This window comes from Anoplopoma fimbria, chromosome 2, assembly GCF_027596085.1.
Source record: "Anoplopoma fimbria isolate UVic2021 breed Golden Eagle Sablefish chromosome 2, Afim_UVic_2022, whole genome shotgun sequence".
NCBI classification, from domain to species: domain Eukaryota; kingdom Metazoa; phylum Chordata; class Actinopteri; order Perciformes; family Anoplopomatidae; genus Anoplopoma; species Anoplopoma fimbria.
In genome coordinates, this window is record NC_072450.1 from 11,842,611 (window position 1) to 11,867,728 (window position 25,118).

Here is a 25,118-nt window from a genome sequence, read left to right on the forward strand (position 1 = left end):
CATGTACAAGCATCAAGGCCCACACTAGAGTCAATACTGAGGTCAAGTAGCTCTGCACACATCAACCAAAGTTTAGACACATACACACACACACGTACACACACACACACACACACACACACACACACACACACACACACTGTGAGTCAGGCACTCTCTGGCAGTGTTACAGTGGGTGTGATAAATTGAGGGCATCTTTCTGTGTAATGGCAAGAAGTGGCAGGGGCTAATTAACTCAACTCAACACAGGCTGAAAACTCACCTCTTCAGGAAGTACACACTGTGAGTCAGGCAGTTGCTGCTTATTGAATTTGTATTTGTTTACTGCTTCTGGCAGTGTTACAGTGGGTGTGATGCAATTATTGTTTTTGAGTAATCTGGCATCTTTCTGTGTAATGGCAAGAAGTGGCAGGGGCTAATTAACTCAACTCCTCCTGCAAAGTTTACTACGCAACAAACATTGCAAGTGTTTCTGAAATGAATCAAATGCTTTCTGCTACTATGGCCAGCAACAACAGTTGGTGTGACAGGGTTTAGGGTAATCTCGGAAAGTCCCTCCTGTGTCTCCCTGAGCTTAAAGTGGTTTTGGAGGAAATCGTGTCCGGAAAATTGGGATAGCTTTCTTATTACAACTGCATGTTGGCATTGTGACCACTTCACGTTTGCTGTGAACACAGAGTGCAGCAGTATGTGGGACTGTACTTAGGCACAGGGGTGTTATGTGCTAAATGCTAATGTTGGTATCCTAAGAAGCTCTTACTGACAATACCAATATTTGCAGTTAATATATCGAAAGCCAGAATTTGCATGACGCAATGTTTTCCATACCTATCAGTGATTAGATCCTCCTCAAATTAGCATTATGAAAAAACAGAAAGAACGACTGATTTTTGTGATTTAGATGTAGTTATTTATTCACTATTGAATTGTATAATGTTGCTAATGTTGGTTTTCTGCCATTACTACATATAAACTGTATTTTTAGCCTCGTTATATCAACTGGGATTTTGAGTCTCACCCTGTTACCTTCCTGCTTTTTCCTTGCTTTTGGTTGCCTTCTCTGTGTTCTTTCCCTGCGCTCTCCTTTGATCCACCCCCCACTCTCTACTCCTCAGTCAGAGCTACAGGCGAAGTAGCCGGGACCTGAAACTTGTTTTGTTCTTCTCTCCAACAGCCTGTTGGGGTCAGAAGTTAGAGGCCCTCAGACAGTGCCCTCTCTGCTGCCCCCTGGTGCTCACTATAAATCTATAGCAGGACGCTTTCCCCTGTGTGTGAATGTGTTGAGGCTGTGGAAATTGGAGCCCTGCCAAGACTTCACCTGGACAGAGAAATAATCTAGCCAAGCCTGATTTAATCCCCAATATTTCTCCTTATCAGGGCATTGAAGTGTGAAAAAGACGAGTCTTTAATTAAATTACAAAATTTGAAACAGTGTTTTTTAAAATCCCTAAAGTGGCCTGAAAACAATCTTCAGGAGTCTTGTATGGACCGATTCAGAACTTAATTAAGCTGTTTTTTTAGAGTACACCAAGTGAAATAACTCTGAAAGGGATGATTGTTTGCTGTGTTTTATTAAGGCTTGAACCCACAAATATGTGTATCAAATCCTTTTCCTCTGTGACAAGCCAATTTTTTTTTTTGCAGTCCATTTTATTTAGTGTACTTGGCGCGCGCGTGTGTGTATTTAAGATAATAGCAGTCAGTCACATTATGTGTGACCTAGTACATCAAACAAACTGTGTCCCAAAGGTAGCCGGCATGACACACACACATTACAGATCATTAAAAGAGAGCATTTGCACGAACAGCAATTTATTTATGGGCCAGTTTTTGTATCTTTCCTATGGGATATCACCAAGTTTGCTTTGATAGATACCCCCCTGACCTCTATCATCTCTATACCACCAGGTCTGTCTAAGTTCCATCAGGAGCCGTCACCTCAAACGGTGCCTGCTGGGGGAGTGGCTCGCTTCGATTGCCAGATTGAGGGAGTACCTACACCTCTTATTACCTGGGCAAAGGACACAGTGGCTGTCCCTGAGGAGACAAGGTAACCCGTTTATATGTTATTGTTGACCTTATTAATCTATTTGCTCTTCTGTCTATTAATTTTCTTACAGTGTCAATGTGATTATTTTTTTGCTCAGATTTCGATTATAACCCATTTATTTCGAGTACATATTGTTATATTTCATCTTTTTCTTTGTGTTTCCTTATGGATGTCCTTGTACTGTCCATTACAAAATGACATCACATCACTGATTGACATGATGAGTCATATGGGACATGACTTTACTTCCCCAAAAATATATTAAACCACAGTTCTTTGAAATACTTAATGTGGGAAACATACAGGCCAAGTGAATTGAATGCAAGCTAACCTCAGTGAATATGATTTGCTGACTACTGTACTGTATAATTCAAGTTTGCCGTGGCTCTCCACATTTGGATGTAAGGTTAAATCCAAGTTCAGATAAAACTCCAAGACCAGATGAAAGCTAGTAATTGTAACAATAACCAATTGTAGTGTCAGTCAGTTTACAGTTCAATTGCAAAAAAAAATCATATGCTGGGTTGCACAAATTATCAGATATTAAAGCACATGCCATATATAAATGACCTTGTTTATCAAGCTTTGTTAGCTCTGTGGTATTATATTTATTCCACGCAAACATTCTGATACATACAAATGCTTTTTTCACCGAAAAAGCATTTGGATCATTGCTACACAGGTGTAGCAATAGAAGTATGAACTTGTCACTGGCTCACAAAGAGCCAAATGTATTCTTCCATGACATAGATTATTTCAGAATCACCTGTTGAGGCACAGCAAGGGCTGCATTGAGGAGTTTCTTGTTGATTACATTTAAGTTTTTCAGTTTTCTTTTAAGTTCTCTCATGCTGCTTGTACCAAGCTGTGAATTGAGCGTGCTGTAGGCTTTGGTGATATGACTAGATTATCATTCAACATGATGTTGGTTTGCCAAGATAATGGTCCTTACGTGTCTACGATGATTATCAATTATGCAACGTCTGTTGTGAATTTTGTGCTACAGCCTCTCTCTTTCTCTCTTTCTCTTGCTTTGTCTATGCTTTAACGCATTTTTGAGGTGATTAAAAAAAAAATAAACAACACGCAAACGTACGTCCGATTTTGTGGTTATGTAAATGTAATTTCTGGTGATGTTTAGGGATGCAATGATTCATTGGTATTTTTTTTACTTCAATTAGCCTTTCAGCAAATAAGATGACATTTGCCGATTGCAGTGGAAGATGTTTATCTGTTGTGTTGCATTCATTTTGTGACGGCTAAATGTTGTGTTGGTTATTGAGATGGTCTTGGACAACAATAACCAGCTTCTGAGACCATGGCATGAGGACAGGTGCTGTTCACCTAGTCCATAAGTGAAGCGATATGGGCGACCCGCCCATATAAAAACTATGTGTGGGGAACACTTCTTATGTTACTTATCGCTTAAACATTCATATTTTATTTATGTTTCACAAAACAAATATTTATGCTGGTGTTTGCCAGGTGTTAAATTTCTAAATTTGATTCAAACGACAGTGAAGCAGTGACAGAACATAATCGGGAGTTTGGTTTCATTAAATCTCACTTCTAGCTAATCCAAAAATGGGCAAAGAGGTGGCTCGTCAGTGGAGGCTCGTCAGTGGAGCTGAGGCAGTCCCGGGTGATGCAGCAGAGCAAAGGCAGCTGGCAACCTGAGAAGGCACCCATCTGTCACTCTAAGCGCCCTTAATTATGCCTATCTTACAGTCTTAATATAATTTAAACAGGGAAGTTATATATTAAAATCCAACCCCTGTTAAATTACCATGTACCAGGCTGGAAACATGTTTATTTTTACTGTAAAGTTGGGGATTTTAAAATCTCACATCAATTGGGTTAATGGGAATTGACTCACTTTTTGCTGGAAAAATCACATGGCTGTCCAAGAAATTTCCGCGCAATGGGACTGTTTCAAAGTAAATAATCAGGAATTAAACGACTATCAGAAAAGTATTGTAGAATCACCTTGAGGTTATAACAAAATAATTAAATATGGACCTTCTGTGCACTTACAGATGGGGAATTAACATTTTCAACAAATACATCTGCTCCCATATCCTTGACAGATCTCTCTCTGTCAGCTCTCTCTCACAAATAGTCTCATTTATGGGGCCACTTAACGATATTGACATTTCAGTGTGACTCTACTGGCTCCGGCGCCTTGGAATTTGTTTCCAGCCTTATTGCACCGGACTAAGTGCTAATGGCTGCTGTGGCCCTGCATGACCCGCAAACAGCTCGCTGCTTATGAGGTCTTATTGGTGGGATGTGGTTCGCCAACCTCAGGCGCTGTTAATGGCCTCTCACAAAGATGAGCCAAGGGATGGCTGCTACATCACCATTTCTCTCTCTGTTCTCTTTCTCTAATGTGCCTTTTTACTCCCCCTTGGCCTCTCTGCCATCTCTTGACTATTATCCCCTTTACATCTATGTCGGCCCCCCTTTTTCTCTTCGTTCATGGCCTTTTTATCTTCCTCTCATTATCTCTTTTTTCTTATTCATAGTTTTTCCCATTCACTGCCTTTTTATTCTCCCTCTGTCTTTTACTCACCACCTTTCCGCTCCCTTCCTCTTCCTTTCTTCTAAACAGGATACCACTGGTAACATTTGGTTGGGATTAATAGGCTGTGATCAAGACGATAAGAGGGTGTGCCATGGCCCTGAGGGCCTTTAGTAATGTGTCCAGAACATGCTCTCCATAAGAGAGTGAAAAGTAGACATGTAGGATTATAGTGGAGATAGTGAATATCAACAGCACAAATATACATTGTACCAAAAAGATACACAAATGTAATAATTTGGACTGTTACTGTTAAACTGTTTATGGGGTATTCTGTGCTTTTATTAAGCTTGAGTGGTTGTCTTTGTATAGAAAACTACTTTGATATTTTTATTCCTGTTAAAAATTCCTTCAGTCACTTTTTAGAGTTGCATGATGTAATTGCAACCTTAGGCTCTTTCCGACATAAAGAAGGATGGAGTCCTGTGAGGACTCTGCGGGATCCCTGCAGAGTTGATCAGCTGTATTTTTCATGCTGCAGGGCACTAAGCCATTTATTCAGTTGTTTTTCTCTCTCTGTCATTTGCCTTCTTACTCTTTCTCACTCTGCCACCTCTCCTCTGTTTTGCCCTGTGAAAATCAGGTTCATTTCCCTTCTTAACGGGGTGCTCCAGATTCTGGAGGTGACCACGGAGGATGAGGGTTCCTACCGCTGTGTCGCCTCCAACTCTGCCGGGAGAGACATCTCTCATGAAGCCAGGCTCACTGTCACCACAGGTAAGGTCTATTGCTGTGCTTTATAGTGTTTGAATAGGCAGCCAGGCCATCCTCAAAAACATCCAATATGAGTTTGAGGACTAGAAGCTTGAAATGTATTAGGTTTTTTCTCCATTGCTAACAAAATGGCACTCTCCTTTATGAGCCAGTGATTGTGTGTAAATCAGTGTTTGTAATGTTTGATTTGTGTTGAAACTATAATGACTAATATATACCTATATCTAAAATATTGTTTCTGGCAAATATTTTGCAGAGTGATCAAAATATTGCAGATTAAAACACTTGTTTAAGTTATATTTTGAAGCATTATTGTCTTCCAAACTTGTTGTGATGTCACAAAATCATGATTGCACATACACGCCTTAAACTTAGATTTAAGGTGGGCACATACACCTTCCCTCATCAGCAGATACATGTGAATACAGCATTCTATTGTCAAACTCTCCTCATCCATCATTTTGCACAATTAAGGTCAACCATTCAAGTGAAGCTAAACACATCCTTTGAGTGGAGTATACAATATCACGGATTGCATTACAATAGGAAACAGTGGCTCTGAATACATTTGGGGTGTTGTGTTTCAGGACTGTAGTAACTTCAGCTGTACGAACAGCTGATGCTGCACGTTTAGATGCTTTCATGCTTGAATGGGGAATTATGATAGTTATGTTCTCTATCTATTCCCTTCTAAAATAACCAGAACGAGGGGATAGAATGGGTGTAATGTGATGAAAATATTGCATATATAGACCACATAGAGTTATTTGAGCACCTTGGTCATTGCTGTTTTCTATGATGTAGCCTAGGGCCCTGGGAAATTGAGAAAAGAATAGTTGAATATTTAATTATTTATTGCCATTGTTTTCATTAAGCTGGACAGCAGATAAAATAGGTTTTGACTGAAGGTGAACTACAGCACAGATTTTTTTAAATTAATACAATTAGGAAAAGGATTGAGAAAAATTGACACTCAGGTCATCCGGAGGCCACTCTCCCAACTGTTCTCTTAATTAGAACAAAACAAAGTACAGTTATGTAATTCCAACACACTTTCTAAAGATCTGAAACTTTTCTCAACACTACTTACTACTTGTGGTGTCAAAAACTGCCTTTATAATCCGACACAAACATCAGCAACCTCTGCCATTGTTCTTTATGCAATGTTATTCCGCTACATTTCCCTCTCATTTCTGATTAAAAGCATTTCTATTACGCAAAGCACTTTGAGCTGCTGATGTTTTGTATTTAATGCAAGTGCTGTCATTTACCTCTCCTGTCCTTCAGACTTCATTTGCTGCAACACATACCAATCAAGAAAAATAGTGTTGACAGACAGTAGGCTTACACTTTCAACAGAGCCTTCCATAAGTGCTTGGCACGGTTTGTTCATCTCTTCATCCACAGGACTCATTCTGCCTGTTTCGCATAACAATTACAAATGATTCAAGGTTTCATTTCAGTGACTACATATGAGCTTGACACATCCCAAGATATGCAATTCAGATACAAACATTATTTAAGTTGTGAGTAAGTGCTGTAGGGAAAACATTTATACATGTATTTATGTAGACCCTTCCCTCTTTGATTTAAATCCCAGGTGGACTACATCCTGGACATGAATCAGTGGATTACGTGCAGTGAATAGTATTGTGAGGTGTGATTTCTCCATCCGGCAGCCCACATTAAAGCCATGTTTTATTATCTGCCTCTGTAGCTAGAGATCAGTCAGCTGTAATTGGCTGCTCTGAGGGAACCATTGTGTCCTATTTGAGTCACAGCCTTTGTGTCCTTTGCAAGAAAGACAAAAGGAAAGCGGGAGGGTGACAGATGAGGCCAAAGGAAATGAGTCAGAAATGGCTTTTGGACTGTGGACTGTTTTGAAGTTTTTTGTTCACATCTTTACAGCCACCTACCAGCCACCTACTTTTCTCATGCTTCTGTCGTCGCGTGAGTCTCTAAATCGATCTGTTCTTCGGATAGTCAAGGAGCATTTTGGAAATGGGTTAGCCGGAGCTTAAGTTCCCCAATTAGTGCAAGGTATGAGTTGTCTGGGTCCAGACCTTTAAATCAACAAGCTTCACCCAGTTTGTGTCGACTAATTAGTCGAGCATTGTGACATGAAACTGTGGTTTCTCGTATTAAAAATGAATAGATCAGCGCAGCGGGGGGGACCAACAATTAGCCAATCGGCTGTTCTAAATCGATTAAAAGTACAGAACAGCTCTCTGCTTTGATGTCTGGGGACATTTATTATTTACCTCAGTCCTACTGCTACAAGATGCCGGGTTGAGACTCTTTTTCTGTGGCGTCTTTGTTGGCCCATTGGGGTCCCTCATTGACTACAGTTTGCTGCTGGATAGAATAACTCTTATTCACCTCCCTGCAGCACATAGGGTCCAGGATCCAAGCAATCAGGAGGCAACAAATGGCCATGAGTTAACTAATGGCCACGCCCCCAGACAACGCTGTAAGCAGCAATACCAGAAACCAACCAATAGGGCTGTTCCGAACAGTAATGTGGATATCCTAACGTTACAACCAAACTACTCTTCACTTTCCTGCAGCACGGCGGGGAGCCAAGCAGTCGGCCAGCTCTGAGGGGGCCCCAGCTGCAAAAGGGCAAGGCGCAAACGGGCAGTGCAATAGTTAACTTAAAATGCTAAGTCAAACTCCAAACATGCTAAACTCACAGACACCCTTTCTCCAAGAGGGAGTAAGTTGGCCTACCCTGGCACACACTAGCATCATGTTAGTAACATGCAGGTTGTACTGGTCAACATGCACCATCCTCAGCACTCCCCAGCTCATTTAAGCTTTCTTTATACTCACGCTTGGCGGCAAAACCCATAAATATGCCCATAGACTGTAAGTGTAACTGGCAAATGCCATAAACTAACCTCCACAATGAACAGATTGTAGTTATCTGTGAACTCATATCTCATATTCATGGACTTTATTACATTTGTACAAGCCCTGTAAAGAAGGAATTACTATTTGATTTAGCTGGCAAAATATTTAGCTAAATAAAGATTTTTAAGACCACCTGTTTCTAGAGCATATTAAAGTGGTCGGCCTTCTTTGTATGATCCAGACAAGTAAATTGTGTTTTCATCAGTCAACTGTTTGTGACATGTCATTTGTTGGCATGCGTGCCTGGCCTTTTGTCCCTTGGTGCTTTTCTTGCTGTTGTGGAACCCAAGAAGAAAATTACTTGAAGCTCTATTGCGAGACATTACAAGTGACATATGTCAGATCTAATGCCATCACTTCATTTGCTTGCACGTCACAATTCTATGAGTACGTCAACCCCCATAGCCATGCTTTGCGGGCTTAATGTTAATATGCTCAAGTCCATGTTCCTAACAAGGCAACTTTCTTTTATTTCTTATAGGCTCTACTGAAGCCCTGAATGGAGTTGCCATTGTTTCACCCCCTCAGAATGCAACAGTCGTGCTCGGCCGTCCTGCTGTGATGGAGTGTATGGCACAAGGCCAGCCGAAGCCACTGGTGTCCTGGAGCAGACAAGGTAACGCCCACAAATGCTCTTTTCCTTTCTTGGTCCTTTTTTTTTACTGCGTCTGTTGTATTTTCATACATTATCTGTGTCCCACTATCGATCTATCTGTGTCTCACACACAAAGAGCAAATATCAACATGTCAGGATCAGATTTGCTTGCCTTTGGCTGTTAAGTGGTTGCTTTACTGATGAGAGCTGTCTCCCCTCAACTAGTCCTCTGTTGTTCTATTGTGCATTGAGTCATGCTTTACATAAGATGATTAGTCACGCTTATTGATTCACTCTGCAGCTTTCTCACACACACACACACACACACACACACAGACACACCCATACACACACACAGTCGTGGTGGTAATGATGTCATATGAAAAGTATTAGAATTCCTTTGGACTGTTATCTGGCAACATCCAGTGCTGCATCTGAAATTCTTCCCACATTAGCATTTTTGGGAATCCTATACATTGGATCATCTGTCAAAAACTGCATTACTGTAATGCAGGTCATGTGCAATGCAAAGTGATATTTTGTGCTTAGTCACTATCTTTTATGTGTCACAGTAAGATAATTCACATTGTAGATGATCATTCTATGTAAAGCATCCAACAACCGCACAAAATGGCGGGCGAGCTAAATAGTGGTCTATATGGTGAATAGTGAAGGATTTTTTCACACAGCCTTGGAGTATGCCAATGCAGACACCTCAGTCAACCCAGACTGAAAAGTCACAGAGCCATCTGTTGGTCAACCTATGGGATTACAGGTCACATCCTCGTCTGCCTCCCTCTTTTGTGCTGTTTCTCAGGCAACTGAAAGCCTGTTGTTCTTTGTTGCTTTCTTCTTTGATCAGACGGAAGGCCCATTTCCACTGATGTGGTTGTCCTTGCAACAAACCTGGTGATTAGGGACACAAGGCGCCACCATGCCGGCGTCTATGTCTGCCGGGCCAACAAGCCCAAGACCAGAGAATTTATCAATGCTGCTGCTGAGCTGCATGTGTCTGGTAAGAGACTTGTTTTGTTCTGTATATAATGAAGGATTAGACATTTCTGAGTGCTGCTTCATTGAGACTAGTCTCTGTCGCCAGCTTACCCTAAAACAGAAAATGTGCCACCTTTTATGTTGGATTTCCAATCAGTGACCATGGTAAATGTAGTCCACTGAAGAAATAACAACCCACGTGTTGGCTGTGCTTACATACATCAGGATGCATTGTGAGCAAGCTGCAAGTTTTTTACTTTGGCTAAATAGAGAAAATAAACTCAGAAAATGTCCATTAAGGAAATATTCTTACACCTAATCATCAAAATACAAACCCTGTAAATATAAGTTTCTCTCTTACTAAGACAGGCTTAATTACAATGTTAACTCATTGTGAAACCCTTCATTTGAACTTGAAAGAATAAAAAATACTTACTAAACATGACTTTGTTAGTCTCATCACTGTTGCAAAATCAGCAACTCTGGTTGGTCGAAATAAATCCTTAATTCTCAGAGTAAGATGTGGAAATGTGTTTTTTGTACGCAATTTCCCTCCTCTATATCATCCTGCCTTCCCCAATTATACAATGGCAAAAATTGCCCTTCTGGTCCAGGTGGTCTTTTCCAGTTGGTCTTTGATCCTGAAGAAGGTCTCCAGCACACCTCTGTCCCAGTGAGGAGGAAAAATGTCATGCAGTCTCAGTCACAGGGTAGTCATCAGCGACAGTATCCAACCCAAAAAAAACATGCTGACATTCTTTACAGCAGAATTATTTATTATATTAATATTTTTGTTGGTATCGAAAGGCGATTTGAGCAAAGGCACCACAAGCTCTTGGCAGCTCAGGTTCTGAGGGATCCCCACCATCCATATCCTCCCTGCTGCCGCTGCAGTCTTGAGCGGCCTCCCCCGGACTGAAAATCTGAGTCAGCCAAAAAACTGTAAAACGTAAACTGTAATTATCCTTTTCCGGAAACGTAACACAAGCCTAGTGAAGCAAGTTTTTTGAATTGCATTGCGCCCGTCACAATATCTTTGGGGTGTCCCTTTAATTTTATAGTGCAGATAATCAGTGTCCCCTTTAAATATGGGATTTGTTTCCTGCTTCCCACAGCCCCTCCAGTGATTCTCCAACCCCCGGAGACAGTGTCCCTCTCCCGAGGAAACACAGCCAGGTTTGTATGCAACAGCTCTGGGGAACCTCCTCCAGTGTTGCACTGGCTTAAGGATGGTCAGCCCATCAAGTCATTTAGACGAGTGAAGACCCAAAGCCCTGGAGTCCTGCTCATCAACCAGCTGGCACTGGAGGATGAGGGCTACTACCAGTGCATAGCAGACAACGGTCTGGGCACGGCCTGTGCCACTGCCAAGCTGACGGTTATTGTGAGGGAAGGTCTGCCCAGCCCTCCTCGCCACCTGTCTGCAACGCCCTCCAGCACAACTGCCCTGCTCACCTGGGAGAAACCTGAGTACAACGCGGACCAAATCATCGGTTACTCTGTGCACTGCCAACGAACGGCAGGTGTGTCTCTAATTTTGTGTGTGCGTGTATGTGTTTGTGTGTAGCCGTACAGTAAGCATGTCAACATTTTCTTGAAATTGTATTTGATTTGAATATTTTCATCCATTCCAGGCTCGGACAACGAGGAGTACCAGTTTGCGATGAACAACGACACCACAGAATATCATGTCAAAGAGCTTCTCCCCCATACTGCTTACACATTCTTTGTGGTGGCTTACTCTCCCAAGGGTGCCAGTCGGCCATCCCTGCCTGTTACTGTAGAGCTGCTGGAGGATGGTGCGTAATCAAACTCATAAACTCATACTAGTTCAATCATGCCAGCCCTGGATGCTTCACAGACTCATAGAGCAGAAATCATATTGTGCCAACCTTGTCACTCCTCAGGATTATTAAGAGTTCATGAATCGTCAGAATCATCCGTGTTGAACATGTTGTAGTTGTAATTTAAAGAGTAGTATTAATAGCTCACTGGGGACTCAACAGAACATTTTAGCTTTTAAAAAAGTTTCACAAGACTTAACCAGAAGTGTCACAAGAGGTTGGCGCTCAGTTCAACCGAACACTGAATCAGACATTGTAAGGTGACCAAAAAGGTAACTTTCATTGTTGTAAGACAATTACAACACAAGTTGTAAAACTGGGTTAACACAACAAACAGGTCTAAAATGGCTTTGTGATATCAGCAGTCTATAGGTCCGTAGGTTATGCCTTGAATGTGTGTCATCAAACAGTTCAGTATCTCCCTCTATTCCCTCCTTCAGTACCAAGTGCACCTCCTCAGCTGTCTATAGTCAGCACCTCCCCCACAGACATCAGGCTGATGTGGCATCCATTGTCCTCGCAGCACAGTCGAGGGGCTGTTACCCGCTACCGCATTGAATATAGCACTCTGGATCAGGGTGAGTAACCCCTGCAGGACATTAAGTTGACCTGCCAGTGAAAGCATAATTTAGTGACTCACAGAGTATAATTCAGGAGATCTTTGGTTTCTTCACATGAAATAATAAATTCACATCAGATAAAGACAAATATTGGCAGCCTACTTTACAAATGTTTTATGATTCTCTTCTTTTTCTGATAATAGTTCAGATTGGCTTAAGAGTGCAGTTTCTCAGAAACAATGGAACCATTTTCAATGTTTTGAAAAATCTTTTCAAAACAAGATTTTGAAAAGACAACATTTTCAAAATCTTGTCTTTAAAGGACAAATGTCTTGTCCTTTAAAGACAAGACATTTGAAGTAGTGTGTTATGTGTTCCCACAGTGGACACTGTGTTCTCTGTGGAAGTTGGGGGTAATGAGACTCAGTTCACACTAAGAGAGCTGCAGCCCAACCAGGCGTACCGACTGAGGATAGCAGCTGGGACAGGCATTGGCTTTGGGGTTCCCTCTGAGTGGGCCCAGCACCAAACACAAGCCCGCTACAACAGAGACCACAGCATGGGTAAGGAAGACACCAATACCTGACTCTCTTAGCATTTGTTTATTCCAATGCAGGGTGCCCACTGGTTGTGTAATATATTGAATGACATAAACATTTTGAGTGCTTTAATCCATACAGGGAACATAACTTCTCACTGTGAAACTGTGAAACACTACACTTTTTTGAGATGTAAATATCAGTCATATATATTGAAAGGTGAAATGTACAAGTTTGTTGAAGTAACATTATCAAGAGACAAAGACCACATTTGCTTGATGAGCATCACTAGTACATGTGATACACGTGAAGTTTGACATGTCATCTGGACAAAATACAGCGAGAATGTCCTGTGGATATTGATAATGTTATCATGTGGAATACATTTTTTTCTTTTTCCAAACTTTTTCAGTGATCTTTGCCCCCACTGAGCTGAAAGTCAGAGCCAGAGTAAACACACTCAATGTGACATGGCATCCCTCGCCGAACCACACGCTGGTTTCTGGTTACAAGCTGTCCTGTCGAGAGGTGGAGGCTGATGAATCAGACAACGGAGAAAAGACAACACAGACCCACACCATCAGGCTCCGTAAGAAGGCCAGGTATCATCTCCTCACCGGGCTGGGTAAGCTCTTGACTGAGACCTCTCCAAATGTAACATGCTCTTAAGTGTATTCTGCTTTCATCTTTTCATGGTCATTTTTCTAACTTGGCATTCATCTACAAATGAGGCCGACTTCGCTGTCGAAAAATCGATTGATAAAAAATAGTACTAAGCTTTTGGAGAGCCTTCTTCAACTCTGAGCTAGGGAAATGCTTTTTTAACGGTGTCCTTTCTAGACAGAGTGTAGTATTTCATCTAAAGTTGCTTTCACAAGCACTGTTACTTTAAAAAAAATAAGGAACATGAAAAGTATTCAACATTAAATATTTCATTCCAAAGCATATAGTAGCTTAGTTGCCATTAGTGTTACATTATAGGTACAGCATATAAGACACAAATGAATTGAATACATTTAGATTACATCTAGGGTGTAATTTCAATATTTAGATGGCTTGTCTTTGTAACATGAAATATGTATATATATACACATTGATTTGTCCTGTTTTCATATTTGTCTCTACCACTATCTTTTGCTGTGTGTGTGCGTGTGTCTGTGTGTGTGTCAGTCCCTGATCGGCAGTACGAGGTGAGAGTTTGGGCATTCAACAAGCAGATAGATGGAGCAGCTGCTGTGTGGAAGGGAAGGACAGACAAGACCCTTGACAGAGGTAAGATTGATCTTACTGCACGTGTGACGTGTTGAGCGTCTTGTAAAAAAAGGTATTCCCTCCCTCTATCACTTTTATGGGTCAATAATCAATCCAAATGACAAATTGTATCAAGGCGAATAATGTGTATGTGTGTGTTAAAGCGTCCACGTCGACATCACCGCCCATGCGCCCCCCTCCATTGCCCCCAAGCAGCATCCAAGCCATGGCCAACAGCTCCACCTCGATCTGGCTGCGCTGGGAGAAACCCCGGTTCAGCAACGTACGCATCATCAATTACACAGTGCGCTGCAGCCCAGCGGGAACCACCAACGCCTCCCTGGTCTCCTACTACACCAGGTCAGAAACCCGATTAAACAACAGAAAATGAACCATTGACTGTGATTTTTTTTAGGGATAATGGCCTTGGATATTTGAAAACTTATCACCATAGTTCATGGTAAATATTTGAGCAGTGCTGCTTTCTTTATAACTCCCTATTTATTCATGTTTACATCGCAAATCCCATTTTAACAGTGCTTTTGTGTGAACCCTTTTTCAGTGATAATACAAACCTGAACTGTGATGAAAGAAACACCTTTAGAAGTGAAAAGTAGCATGCCTCATGAACTGCCCGTAATTAGTTGGATATTCCTTTTTTCGTCAGGTCAAAATCAGCTTGCCTTTGAAGCCAATACATTGCTTCACTAAATAAAGGCTTTTGGTGTACCTTTTCTGCTGAAAGAGCCAGAAGGGAGTTTCTTTTAGGTGACACATTCTTCCAACTTTAAGAGCACCGTAGCTCTGCATTTATTTGCATACATTTTATTTAATGTACAACACAACGTACAAACTGACATGTTTTTCTTTTAAAAGTTATGTTATCTTTCAAGTAGCTTTGAGCAGCTCCAATATTAACCATCATGTAACCATCAGTAATCGAAAATGATGCACATCATATTGTCCTTGGATTTGTTTAACCCTATATCCTTAAATCTATGCTATTTCTCTATTTCAAGAACTATACCCTGTAGTCCTCCTGTCTTTACCGTTATGTCATATTTAAACAATAAGTATCTAAAGTAAGGATATGGAGTTCTTAGGTTAAAGAGTTGCATCAATTATTGCAAACATAATACAGTAAATAATTGTCAAGTTGAATGCAGTTAATAAAAGTAAGCAATATAAAGGTAATGTGTATTCATTCTTGGAGTGGTCCAACAGGCTGTACAAACTAACCGGACTAAATTGAACAAAGTCAATTATTTTTTCTGTCAGGGCAGAATACAGACCATACACCACACACTCAGGACTCTCCCGTGCTGTTGTGTGTTGCAGCTCTGCTCAGGAGATACTGCTCGGGGCGTTGAGGCCCTTCACCCGCTATAAGCTGGCGGTGCAGTCTAATGGAGTGGACGTGGTGGGACCCTTCAGCGGCACAGTGGAGGAGTCTACCTTGTCTGACCGTGAGTCTCTGCCGTGCTCTGATCAGTGCAGTCATTTAAGTTTGTTTTCCATTTTAGTTCATTAAGACCCAGCAATCAAAGTCTCTGAAGGTTTTCCTCTAGTATTTTGTGGCCTTTAAAACTGGCCTCTAGTTAACATTAAACTTGATTTTTCATTTATTATATTGTCTGTTATTCCTTTTCTTTACTAATAGCAATTTGTAACTTTGCTTTTGAAGGGTGCTGTATAAATAAAGTTATGAATAATATCTGCAGGCATTCTTGCAGAGCTTTGACATTTTTTGGCATTTATTTGGTTTGTAAATTAGTAAGTGTGGACTTCAAGTCTTTCTTTTATTCACTTGATATGGAAAACACTCCTTGCTCTCAAACTTTCAAGCAGGACCCTTGAGCAAGTCCCTTCTAAACAACTCAAGGGGAGCTAACACTGTGCCAAAAAAAACAGAAAAGTGTAGTTCTACTGGACAGCAACAGTACTACGTGTGCAAATGTGTAATTGTGTGGGACACTGAGCCTTTTCTGATTAAATAAATATCAAATACAAAGTACGGAGTGAAATTTCAGTGGCTTAGTCCTTTGAAATTAACTTATAATTTACTAAAATGACAGTTTGAGACCTTAGAATTTTAACCAGTTTATTCTTCGATTAACAGTTTGGAAATATATCACATCTATGTTTTTTTTATTGTGTCTGCTTGAATATATAACCTCATGTTCCCTATAAATAATTGATTTAATCTTGTTTTTTAAGTGAACATTCATGCTTTCAGGTATCTTGTCTGATTAGCTGCACACATGCAAAGGTTTTGCATTCTGGCTTTCTGAAGCCTGCAGATAGTGTAATATATGCACTTGCTGTGTGTGTGCCCTCTCATGTGTGGATCAGTGTGCTTGCTGGACTGTGGCCAGTGGACATGGGAATTAGTGGTTGGCATTGATGGCTGATAACTAGCTATAATGAAATACCCAGGTGTAGTAGTGGCTCTCATATTGGTCCAGCAGCTTTGTATGTAAGCCAAGTAAGGGTGGAGAGTGTTGAGTGGGCTGCTTTTAATGACATTATTACCAGTCACTCCGTTATGCTCTCCACTGCCATGTATCATCACCTGAGCCCCAGCCCATTCCCCCCATTGCCCTGCTTGTCCCCTCTCTCTTGTACCCAGGTGGCAGGGACACGAGGACGCAGATGGTTGTCACACAACATGTCAAATCCCCCACCAAGACAATATACATTCCGCAGCTGTGAGGCCTCATTTCTGGGGTCTAATTACTGACCTAGTCCTCCTCTCTCCTTCAGGGCCCTCCACACCTCCTGAGGAGCTGCAGCTGAGTGCTCTGGACTCCTCATCGGTGGTGGCGAGCTGGCGCCCTCCGCTGGAGCCTAATGGTATCATCATCAGCTACAGGATCTTGTTCAGTGGCAACCTCAGCCAGCCTGAGCACTTGTGGGAAAACCTCTCTCAGGATGGTGGGTGTTGGCTGATATGACACAAATCCTTAGCCCCTTTTTTTTAATAGTCTTGTTTAATATTGAATCAAATTCCATGGCTGAGTGAAACTGTGTGATTTACGATGGGCCTTGACAGTGTTTTCCTATCTGTCGTCTCTCTCAGGGAGCATTACCAGTGTGGAGGTCCAGGGTTTGTCCAGTGGCACCCGTTACTTTTTTAAGCTAGGAGCATCAACTGAGGTGGGGCCAGGGCCTTTTTCATCTGTAAAGGATGTTCACACCCCCCTTCGGAAATATGGTATGTGCGGAAAAAGTACAAGCAATATATAGGTGACCTTAATAATAAGAAAAGAATGGGTTGTAGTTTAAAGAGCGATGGTAGCAGTACGTATGGTTGTTTTAATAGTGGTAGTAGCAGTAGTTCAATAAAGAGAGGTTAATCTTGTGAATGGTAAGAAAGAAGCAGTCTCAGCGTCAAGAGGGTTTAGGGATTTCAAAATACTTAATGAGAAAAGGACATTACTTTCTGAGGGGGAGAGGCATATCTGTAGCTGAGGGCTGAGATAGAAATTGACTTCCAATAGAATGAAGATGAAATGTAACATCTCTTTTATTTAATAGCTTATAATGAATTAATGGGAATAAGTAAATGATGCCACACAATTCATTGATGACACCATGATTGCTAATTGTTATTTTAGATTTTTAGTCCATGGCAAACATAACATAAAGATATATATGTATATATATATATATATATATATATATATTATTTGTACACACTGACACACACACACACACCTTCTTGCTTATACATACCTAAGAGGAAAATTGTTGTGAACATGCTATCCACCAACCTGTACTAGTACTTATTCATACAGTGCTTTGTTTCATTTATTTTCTTTGCCAGACATTAAGTGCATAATGTTAAAAGGATCATATTTGTGGAATATCTGAATATTAAAATTTCCTGGCGCAATAAGCAGTGAAAATGCATTTTTGTTGTACCCAAATCCTTAATAAGACTATGTAACAGGTTTATTTTTTTCACATAGGCTGGAAAAGTGTTTGCAAATGTGAATGGGAGAGAGGTGGCTGGTGGGTGGTTGAGAGCTCCCGCCATCTGTTTCCTCTCCTCTCTATGTCCAGACTGCCAAAGATACCTAGCATAAATGAATATCAATGAAGGTCTGCTGTCCCTAGTTGAATGTCGCCTCATATCTCTTCACTATTGTAACTTTGTCTTAAATGAAGGTCTCAATAGGCCATCTCATAACATCAGGCCTGAGCCAAATAATATATATCAAACTAGAAATGCATTATATCTTAGTATTTTTTAAGACGGAGAGATATGAGCCAAAAAGTAGCTACTGGCAACAGATCACATATGAAAATCAATGTGGCATATATTTCTTCCATGTGTGAACACTGTTTGCCCAGATAACATTGTTTTCCTCCTATTCCATGTTGTCTGAACAGAGCTGGACATTCATGCAGTGACAGGCATCATAGCTGGTGTGTGCCTGGGACTGATATGCATCCTCCTCTGCATGTGTTTAAGCTTTCGTAATGGCAAATCAAGGTGAGGTAACTCAACAGTGTCAGCACTTGTATGGACCCTATGCACATTTTAATGTGTTTAATGTTTAACTTACTTACTTACGTTATTAAGACAACAAATGATGTCTTAATAACAAAAAGCCAGATAAAACAACAAAGGAAATTGTATCAACGATCAGACCTCTATACTACCATCCCTCTCAACTCTCATCCAAATAGGGAGGTGTCTGGGGGCCTGGACTCCACAGCTGTGACCCCTCAGTATAGGCGAGGAGGCTGCACGGTTTCCTCCAATGTGCCAGAGTGCAGCGATAGCCATGAGCTGGAGACACTGATGCCCCCTGGCAACCAAGAGTCTGGTCAGCTGTTAGAAGAGGCCCCTGAGGAGCAGAGCCTGATGGCAAGTGCTAATCCAGGGAAAGGGGAAGATGCCCCTGCACCTGAACCCAAGGTCAAAACCTGCAAGGGGGAAGCTCTTCTCCAGATGGGCCTTGGATGCTCTGTAATTTTTTTTTTCACGTGTTGATAGAGGGATAATAGTTGTAAATTGGTGCATCCACTGTCTTACAGGCTGCTTGGAATGGCTCTGTGAGTCATAACTGGGCCAACAGAATCACTAGATACAGAGACACCATAACAGAAGACTCTCCAACACTCATTAATGGAGCTCTCAACATGCTAATTACTGATAATGGCACGGTAAATGAATTAACTAAATTCTATGAAAAATCGTTTTTAGCCTGTCTCTGACAAGAAACTTTAGCTGTTCACCACTGGGTCAAATTACATTTTTTAATTGACTGTTTGCTAAACCACCCCCCTTAGTTATTGTTGCTACGGCTGCCAAGCTTTCTGTTCTTGCACAGCACATATGCAGTATACAATGAAGGTCATGGGGGCAGATTTACCACTCAAAATGTATTTTCATTTAATAAAACAATAGCTCCTTGATTTCAATAATAGGTTTCCAAGAGAAAGCTTAGATGTATCCAGCTGATTGGTTTAAAAAAAATTGTAAAGGATTCCTATATTCCAATATGCACTTGAAGGCTTCATATATAAGGTTGTGCTGAAGATAAAGGCTTAATAGCATATCCCAGAGAAAAAGCAAATGTAGTGCTATCTCAGTTAACAATGCTATGGTAGCTTCCCCAAATTCCATAAAGAGCAGGATTGAACGGCTAACCTTACCCTGAAGTCTGATAGCAGACTGTCTTCCACAAATGGGGGAAACAATGGATGTGCTAGTCGTGACTGGGGCGTTTTTCAACATAACCTCTAACCTCACAAACTAATGCGACTTCAGCTAATTATGAACTCCTCGTCCCCGGCAGTAAGACTAACTACAGTGAGTAGTAAGCTAGTTGGAAATTAGAGTTGGAGTAGATAAAAACGCCGTTTAATTCTTTCTTTACACTTTTGCTTTTGAGAGGGGAAAAATACACACCACTCACCTTTGACATGTGGAAAAATCCAAATCTTGACAGGCCACTTGTTTCGGTGGAGGGGTTTAGCGAACAGTCCATTGTGATGTTGCTGATATTTATGTAAAACTTCATCATACACTGTGCATGTACTTAACCAAAAATGAAATGTTTGATTGACATGGGTAGTGAACTAATAGTACAACCTGAAGTAAAAGTGGTTTTGTTTTGTTGCAGGACATAGGAGATCATCTGTGTACATCCGTGTGCAGTAACCAGGTGGAGGCAGAAGTTATTGTTCACTCAGAGCTGTCAGACCCAGGAAGGGAGAAAGAGGAGGAGGGCAGCGAAAGGGAGAAAGATGCTAACACCAGGGGACCCTCGTTATCAGAGGACAGACATTCCCATGTGGGTCAGCCAAGCCCACCAGGAGAAGAGAACATTTACGAAAAACTATCACTAGCCCAAAGCCCCACGAGTCTTCCCTTGATAAAGTCGGTGGTTAATCACAACGGGGAGCTACAAAGCACGGGAGAACAGCTGAGCGCAGACATAGAGCCACAGAAGGACATGGGGCTAACCAATGGCTTCCACTCCCCAAAATACGTGCGTTCTGTGCTGAAGTCAGAGCATCTGGAGAACGGGGACTCCAGACACTGCCCTTCCGCACCAGGGAAGGCCATCTCTGGTAGGATGTCCTCTTCCCCGTTTGTCGGCTCCGGCCTTGTCCACTCTACCTCAGCGGCACACAGTTATCTGTGCCCGTAGCCCCTGCATGTAGGGCAGCAACCCTCACACAAACACACACACACAAACATACAGACATTGGACTGATTTTCCTTCTTTTAGGTACCCAGGGAGAATCCCTATGGATTATTTTTATGCACCTCATTATTGGATTCCTTTCGCTTCCATGCAAAGTTTTTATATGGTCCTTGAATCCATTTTTTCATAGGTTGGTTTATACAGTATACATATACAGTATATTTTTAGTGGTACTTTTTAGTTGTTTCCCCCATAAGTGAGAGTACTGTGTATGGTGATGCATTCTCTAGCAATGCAACCATATTTTCCTCTGTTTTTTTCCTGTCCTTGGAAAGAAAAGACAGATTTAACTTAACCAAGCAGATGGAATTGGATTGAAGGAGGCTATTCCCACTGTGTCACATGTGGCTTTGTTCAATTAGAGAGCCTGGAATGTTCTGTGAATGATTGAGACAGACTACCATCATGAATGGGAGGATCGGAAAACGCAGGCTCGCTGGGCTTCCCTTGGCTTAGCCGTTAGGATGCTACTTTTAACGTGGCACTTAGGAGTAAGCCTTAAAGAAAATCTGCACACTCTGAGAGTGCAGCCTGTGTCTCTCTGCAGCCTCCTGCTGTCTCAGGTTCCACACATACACACACACTCACACACTTTGAAATACACACGGAAAGCTTAAGTCACACATACTCAGACGGTCACTCATAAACACACATTTACACACACATTCCCTGACAGAAGTGTGGGGGTCTCAGGTGCCTAACTATTGTAGGTGCGTTTCTAACCTGTGTATATTTCTATGGATGATTATATTCAGTACAAGTACAAAACGCCTGTCAACATGAAGGAAAAAACACTCAAAATGTCAAAAGAAATGGAGTATACAGATTTGTTACACATGAAGTATTCTTTTCCAAAATGCCAATATCCACGTGGTGTGATTGTTTTTCTTTACCAGGGACACTGAATTGAAAAGTAAAAAAAAAAAAAATTCTATATTTCAGATGGTGTATATCTCATTTTGGAATCAAAGTATTGACATGTTTATGTGGGTACTGGTTTAATTATGTTGTTGGGAGAACTACATAAGATGTTACAACAATGCATCTGTAGACTTCTCTTCTAAATTCTGCTCCTAATTAGGGATGCACCAATGTGAAACTGTGCCATTAGCTGTCATTTAAACTCGGTATAATCTTTTTCCTATGTGAAAAGCTAGCCATGTTTTTAATTCGAGGGTAACTAAACTTTACCTATCAAGTGTATCTGATTCCAGTTGTATGAGAACATTTCCACATTGCTATGCTCTTGCTACAGTACCAGAAATAAACATACACTGATACATTTCTGCTTTTATCAGATAGTACAGGGGTTTGATGAGAAAAATAAAATAAATGTGGTCCAATTTTTTTTACAATGTCCCCAAACTGTTCAACTCATTTTTTAAGTATTTCATCAGATGCTTACCATAAGTGACTGATAAGTGAAGTATTTCAGTATTGGTTTTTGCAGTGTGAACGGGGAACTGGTTCATCCCTACTCCTTATCAACAACACTACCTCATTTATTTTCAGGATGGTTTCCAGTGTGGTTTTATTAGTTTTATGTAACCAGCACCTTTTGAAATATTTTCTTAACTTTGATTTTATAGCATTTGGTACTTGCAGAAATAATAATTTGTACGTTTTTGTGTTGTATCAAAGGTATGTATCTCGCTTTAGCGCATTGCGGCTTCCTCTCAGATCTCTGAAAGATTGTTCAGTATTATGTTACTGTTAAATCCCTACAGAAAACATAAACACCCAGTGTCTTTGATACGAAGCACCTGAAACTAAGTCCAGTAGATATCATACAGTTGCAGTTTTGGACCTGATGTTTCAGTCCAACCGTGCCAACTGTGGGCAAGGAAAGTCATATGACACTTGTCTCACCTGCAAGCAATGAGTGTTACTGCTACTTTTCTTTTTTTTACAGGCTCTGTTTGAGTGTGTTAATATTGTATGTTTTATGGAACAAAAAAAGAAAAAGTACACACAAAAAACAGCAACAATGTAAAACAATACTTTAAATGCCTGGTCACACCAGCATGCAGAGCAGTGATATTGTAAAAATGGCGGATTGTTGCTTATTAGCTTTTTTCGCTACTCACTTTTATTTAAACTCCCATTTCCGAGTAAAAACTGTTCCACGAAAGAGCACTGGTTTGCAGTAGACAGGTGTTGAAGATACAAATACGTCATTTAAATAAAATGTGTGAAATAGTTTGCCTGTTAGCTTGGTAGCTTTGCTCAGTCGCTAGTTGACTGTTAGCAAGCCTGTTAGCTCAGACAGCTTTAGAACGAGATGCTCTGCAATGGTGAAGAAAATGCCAGTAGAGGAAGTTAACAGTAGAGTTAAAATATAGAGAAAAAATATGTGAGATATTGAGACGGATGAGCACATGCCTGGCCAGGCCAGCTAATGTAAATGTTAATGTTAAGCTTGCCAGCTACAGCTATAACTATCCCTGCGAGTAGTCACAATGTCACCAAGCTTCCAGCCCAAACTATTTTGCTTGGACAAGGTCAATGTAATTTTGTGGTGTGACTGCCATGTAACACTCATTGCCTGTAGGTGGCAAAATTGTTAAAATTACAGCAGTTCTTTTTTGCCTCTAGGAAGTGATGATTGCCTTGTGTTTCCTCATGAGAAAGAAGGAGTTAGGTACAAGCTGGTTCCACTAGGTGCTTCACGTCTCGTTTTTTTTAAATACTAATATTATAATTAAACTCATTTCATTTTTGCTGGAAAGAAAGGATGGGGTTACTCTGAATGACAGTGATACAAACTGTAGGTGAAATGATGTCTTATATCTGTATAATTTTGAGATAATAATCAAATTTGCCAAGGTTGGGATCAGTTAATAATTATAACAATAATATTAATTTTAAAGATTGATATAATTAGAGTCCAGCCCAGTTGTACATCCTGTCTCATCTTCTCTCAGGTGGCTTTCTTGTCATCCAGCAGGGAAAAAGGGAGTGGATAAATACCTTCCATAGTGCCCATGTTTCTACCCATGTCCATTCAAGTGTCAAAATCTCACCAGCTCAACTTAATCACATCAGCAACAAAAATGTAAATGGTCCCTCGTGACATGCATGAGACATGTTTCTCATAAACATAATTGTGTTTTTTGTAAAAACTTGTTTCGTTCTTGATTTTCTTAACAAAATGCATGGTTGGTACCTCAAAGATAATTATTTTTTTAGCCTTGCCATGTATGTACTTACCTTCTCAACAAGATTAACATGTGTTTTTTTTTGCTGCAGTAGCAGTCATATAGGTACAGAAGTGAATGTGTTCTTAGCAAACCTGGGTCAAGCATTAATTGCAAGATCTTTTGGGGATGAATGAGTGGGGTTTGGAGAATCTAAATTCAGGAGATTTTCGGATTTAACCAAATGTCAGTGACAGAACTTTAATAGATACCTTCTTATCAGACTTAAAAATCTATGTATTGCACTGACTCTACTATGCTATATGGCAAACAAGCAATTCAACGGCAAGCTCAACTATGGCAGCAAACTGCTGCTGTACCACTCAACTCATCAATCTAAAGTGACAAGCATGTTTTACTTGTGGCCCCATTCAAATTAGTGATGCCAGTGCAGGTTTCCATCAGCGGTTAAAGGAAAACATCTGCTGTGGCATTGATTTGGATGACAATTTAAATGTAAACAAAGCAATGCAGCCGCAGCTTTCATCTCTGATATTTGATGATCATTTTCCTTTTATATTCAGTAAGCTAAATCAAACCACCAAAACTATGTGTGTATATTTTTTATCAAGGTTATTCACTGACACTGTTCTATATTGATGCTTTCTCATCATCCCCAAAAGCCTGTATGTCCTGAGTCCATGAAAGATGCATAATATTCTTAAAAGCATTCCAGTTTGATACGTTAAACATACCTCTCTCAGTCCAGGTCAGCCATGATAATGATACTCAAGAAGAGAAGTGCTAAAATCCAAGACTCTGTTCCTGCTCTGCTCTGATGGTTTCATGAAGACGTGGGTTCAGTTCTTCCATTCACCATTTGCAGATACTGAAGCCTGAGCTGCTGTGTTTGTAAAGTCAATTAAATTGACCTTTCAATTGTGATTGTTAAAATCTTTTCAGTATAAAGTTTGTGAAGTTGTCGCTTGTCCAACATAGCAATTTCCAAAAGAAAAAGTTTTACTTTTGTATGTATATTTCTAAGTGGATGCAACCATTGCTTTGCATATAGCAAAGGTTCACCCTTCCACTATGTCACTGAAGAAAGACTACAGCCATTTGGCAGTCAAGTAGACATTAACGCAAATGTAATGCAGGAGTTGGATCTTGTGATAATGTAGCTGCCAAAATCTAACATAGAATGATAGTTGGAAAT

General features: G+C 40.7%; 1 protein-coding gene across 1 annotated transcript in view; it reads left to right on the top strand.

Moving 5' to 3' along the window:
- The window catches only part of igdcc4 (immunoglobulin superfamily, DCC subclass, member 4), a 47,912-nt gene extending 24,498 nt beyond the window's left edge, over nucleotides 1-23,414 (top strand). The window contains 18 exon segments of the mRNA XM_054617944.1: nucleotides 1,909-2,050; nucleotides 5,215-5,348; nucleotides 8,740-8,874; nucleotides 9,716-9,868; nucleotides 10,962-11,369; nucleotides 11,481-11,645; nucleotides 12,131-12,268; nucleotides 12,634-12,813; nucleotides 13,202-13,414; nucleotides 13,960-14,061; nucleotides 14,205-14,400; nucleotides 15,379-15,506; nucleotides 16,804-16,974; nucleotides 17,120-17,254; nucleotides 18,436-18,538; nucleotides 18,736-18,967; nucleotides 19,087-19,215; nucleotides 20,178-23,414. Coding sequence (XP_054473919.1) covers nucleotides 1,909-2,050; nucleotides 5,215-5,348; nucleotides 8,740-8,874; nucleotides 9,716-9,868; nucleotides 10,962-11,369; nucleotides 11,481-11,645; nucleotides 12,131-12,268; nucleotides 12,634-12,813; nucleotides 13,202-13,414; nucleotides 13,960-14,061; nucleotides 14,205-14,400; nucleotides 15,379-15,506; nucleotides 16,804-16,974; nucleotides 17,120-17,254; nucleotides 18,436-18,538; nucleotides 18,736-18,967; nucleotides 19,087-19,215; nucleotides 20,178-20,708 — 3,395 coding nt within the window. The 3' untranslated portion in view covers nucleotides 20,709-23,414.
- Nucleotides 23,415-25,118: the final 1,704 nt, after the last annotated feature.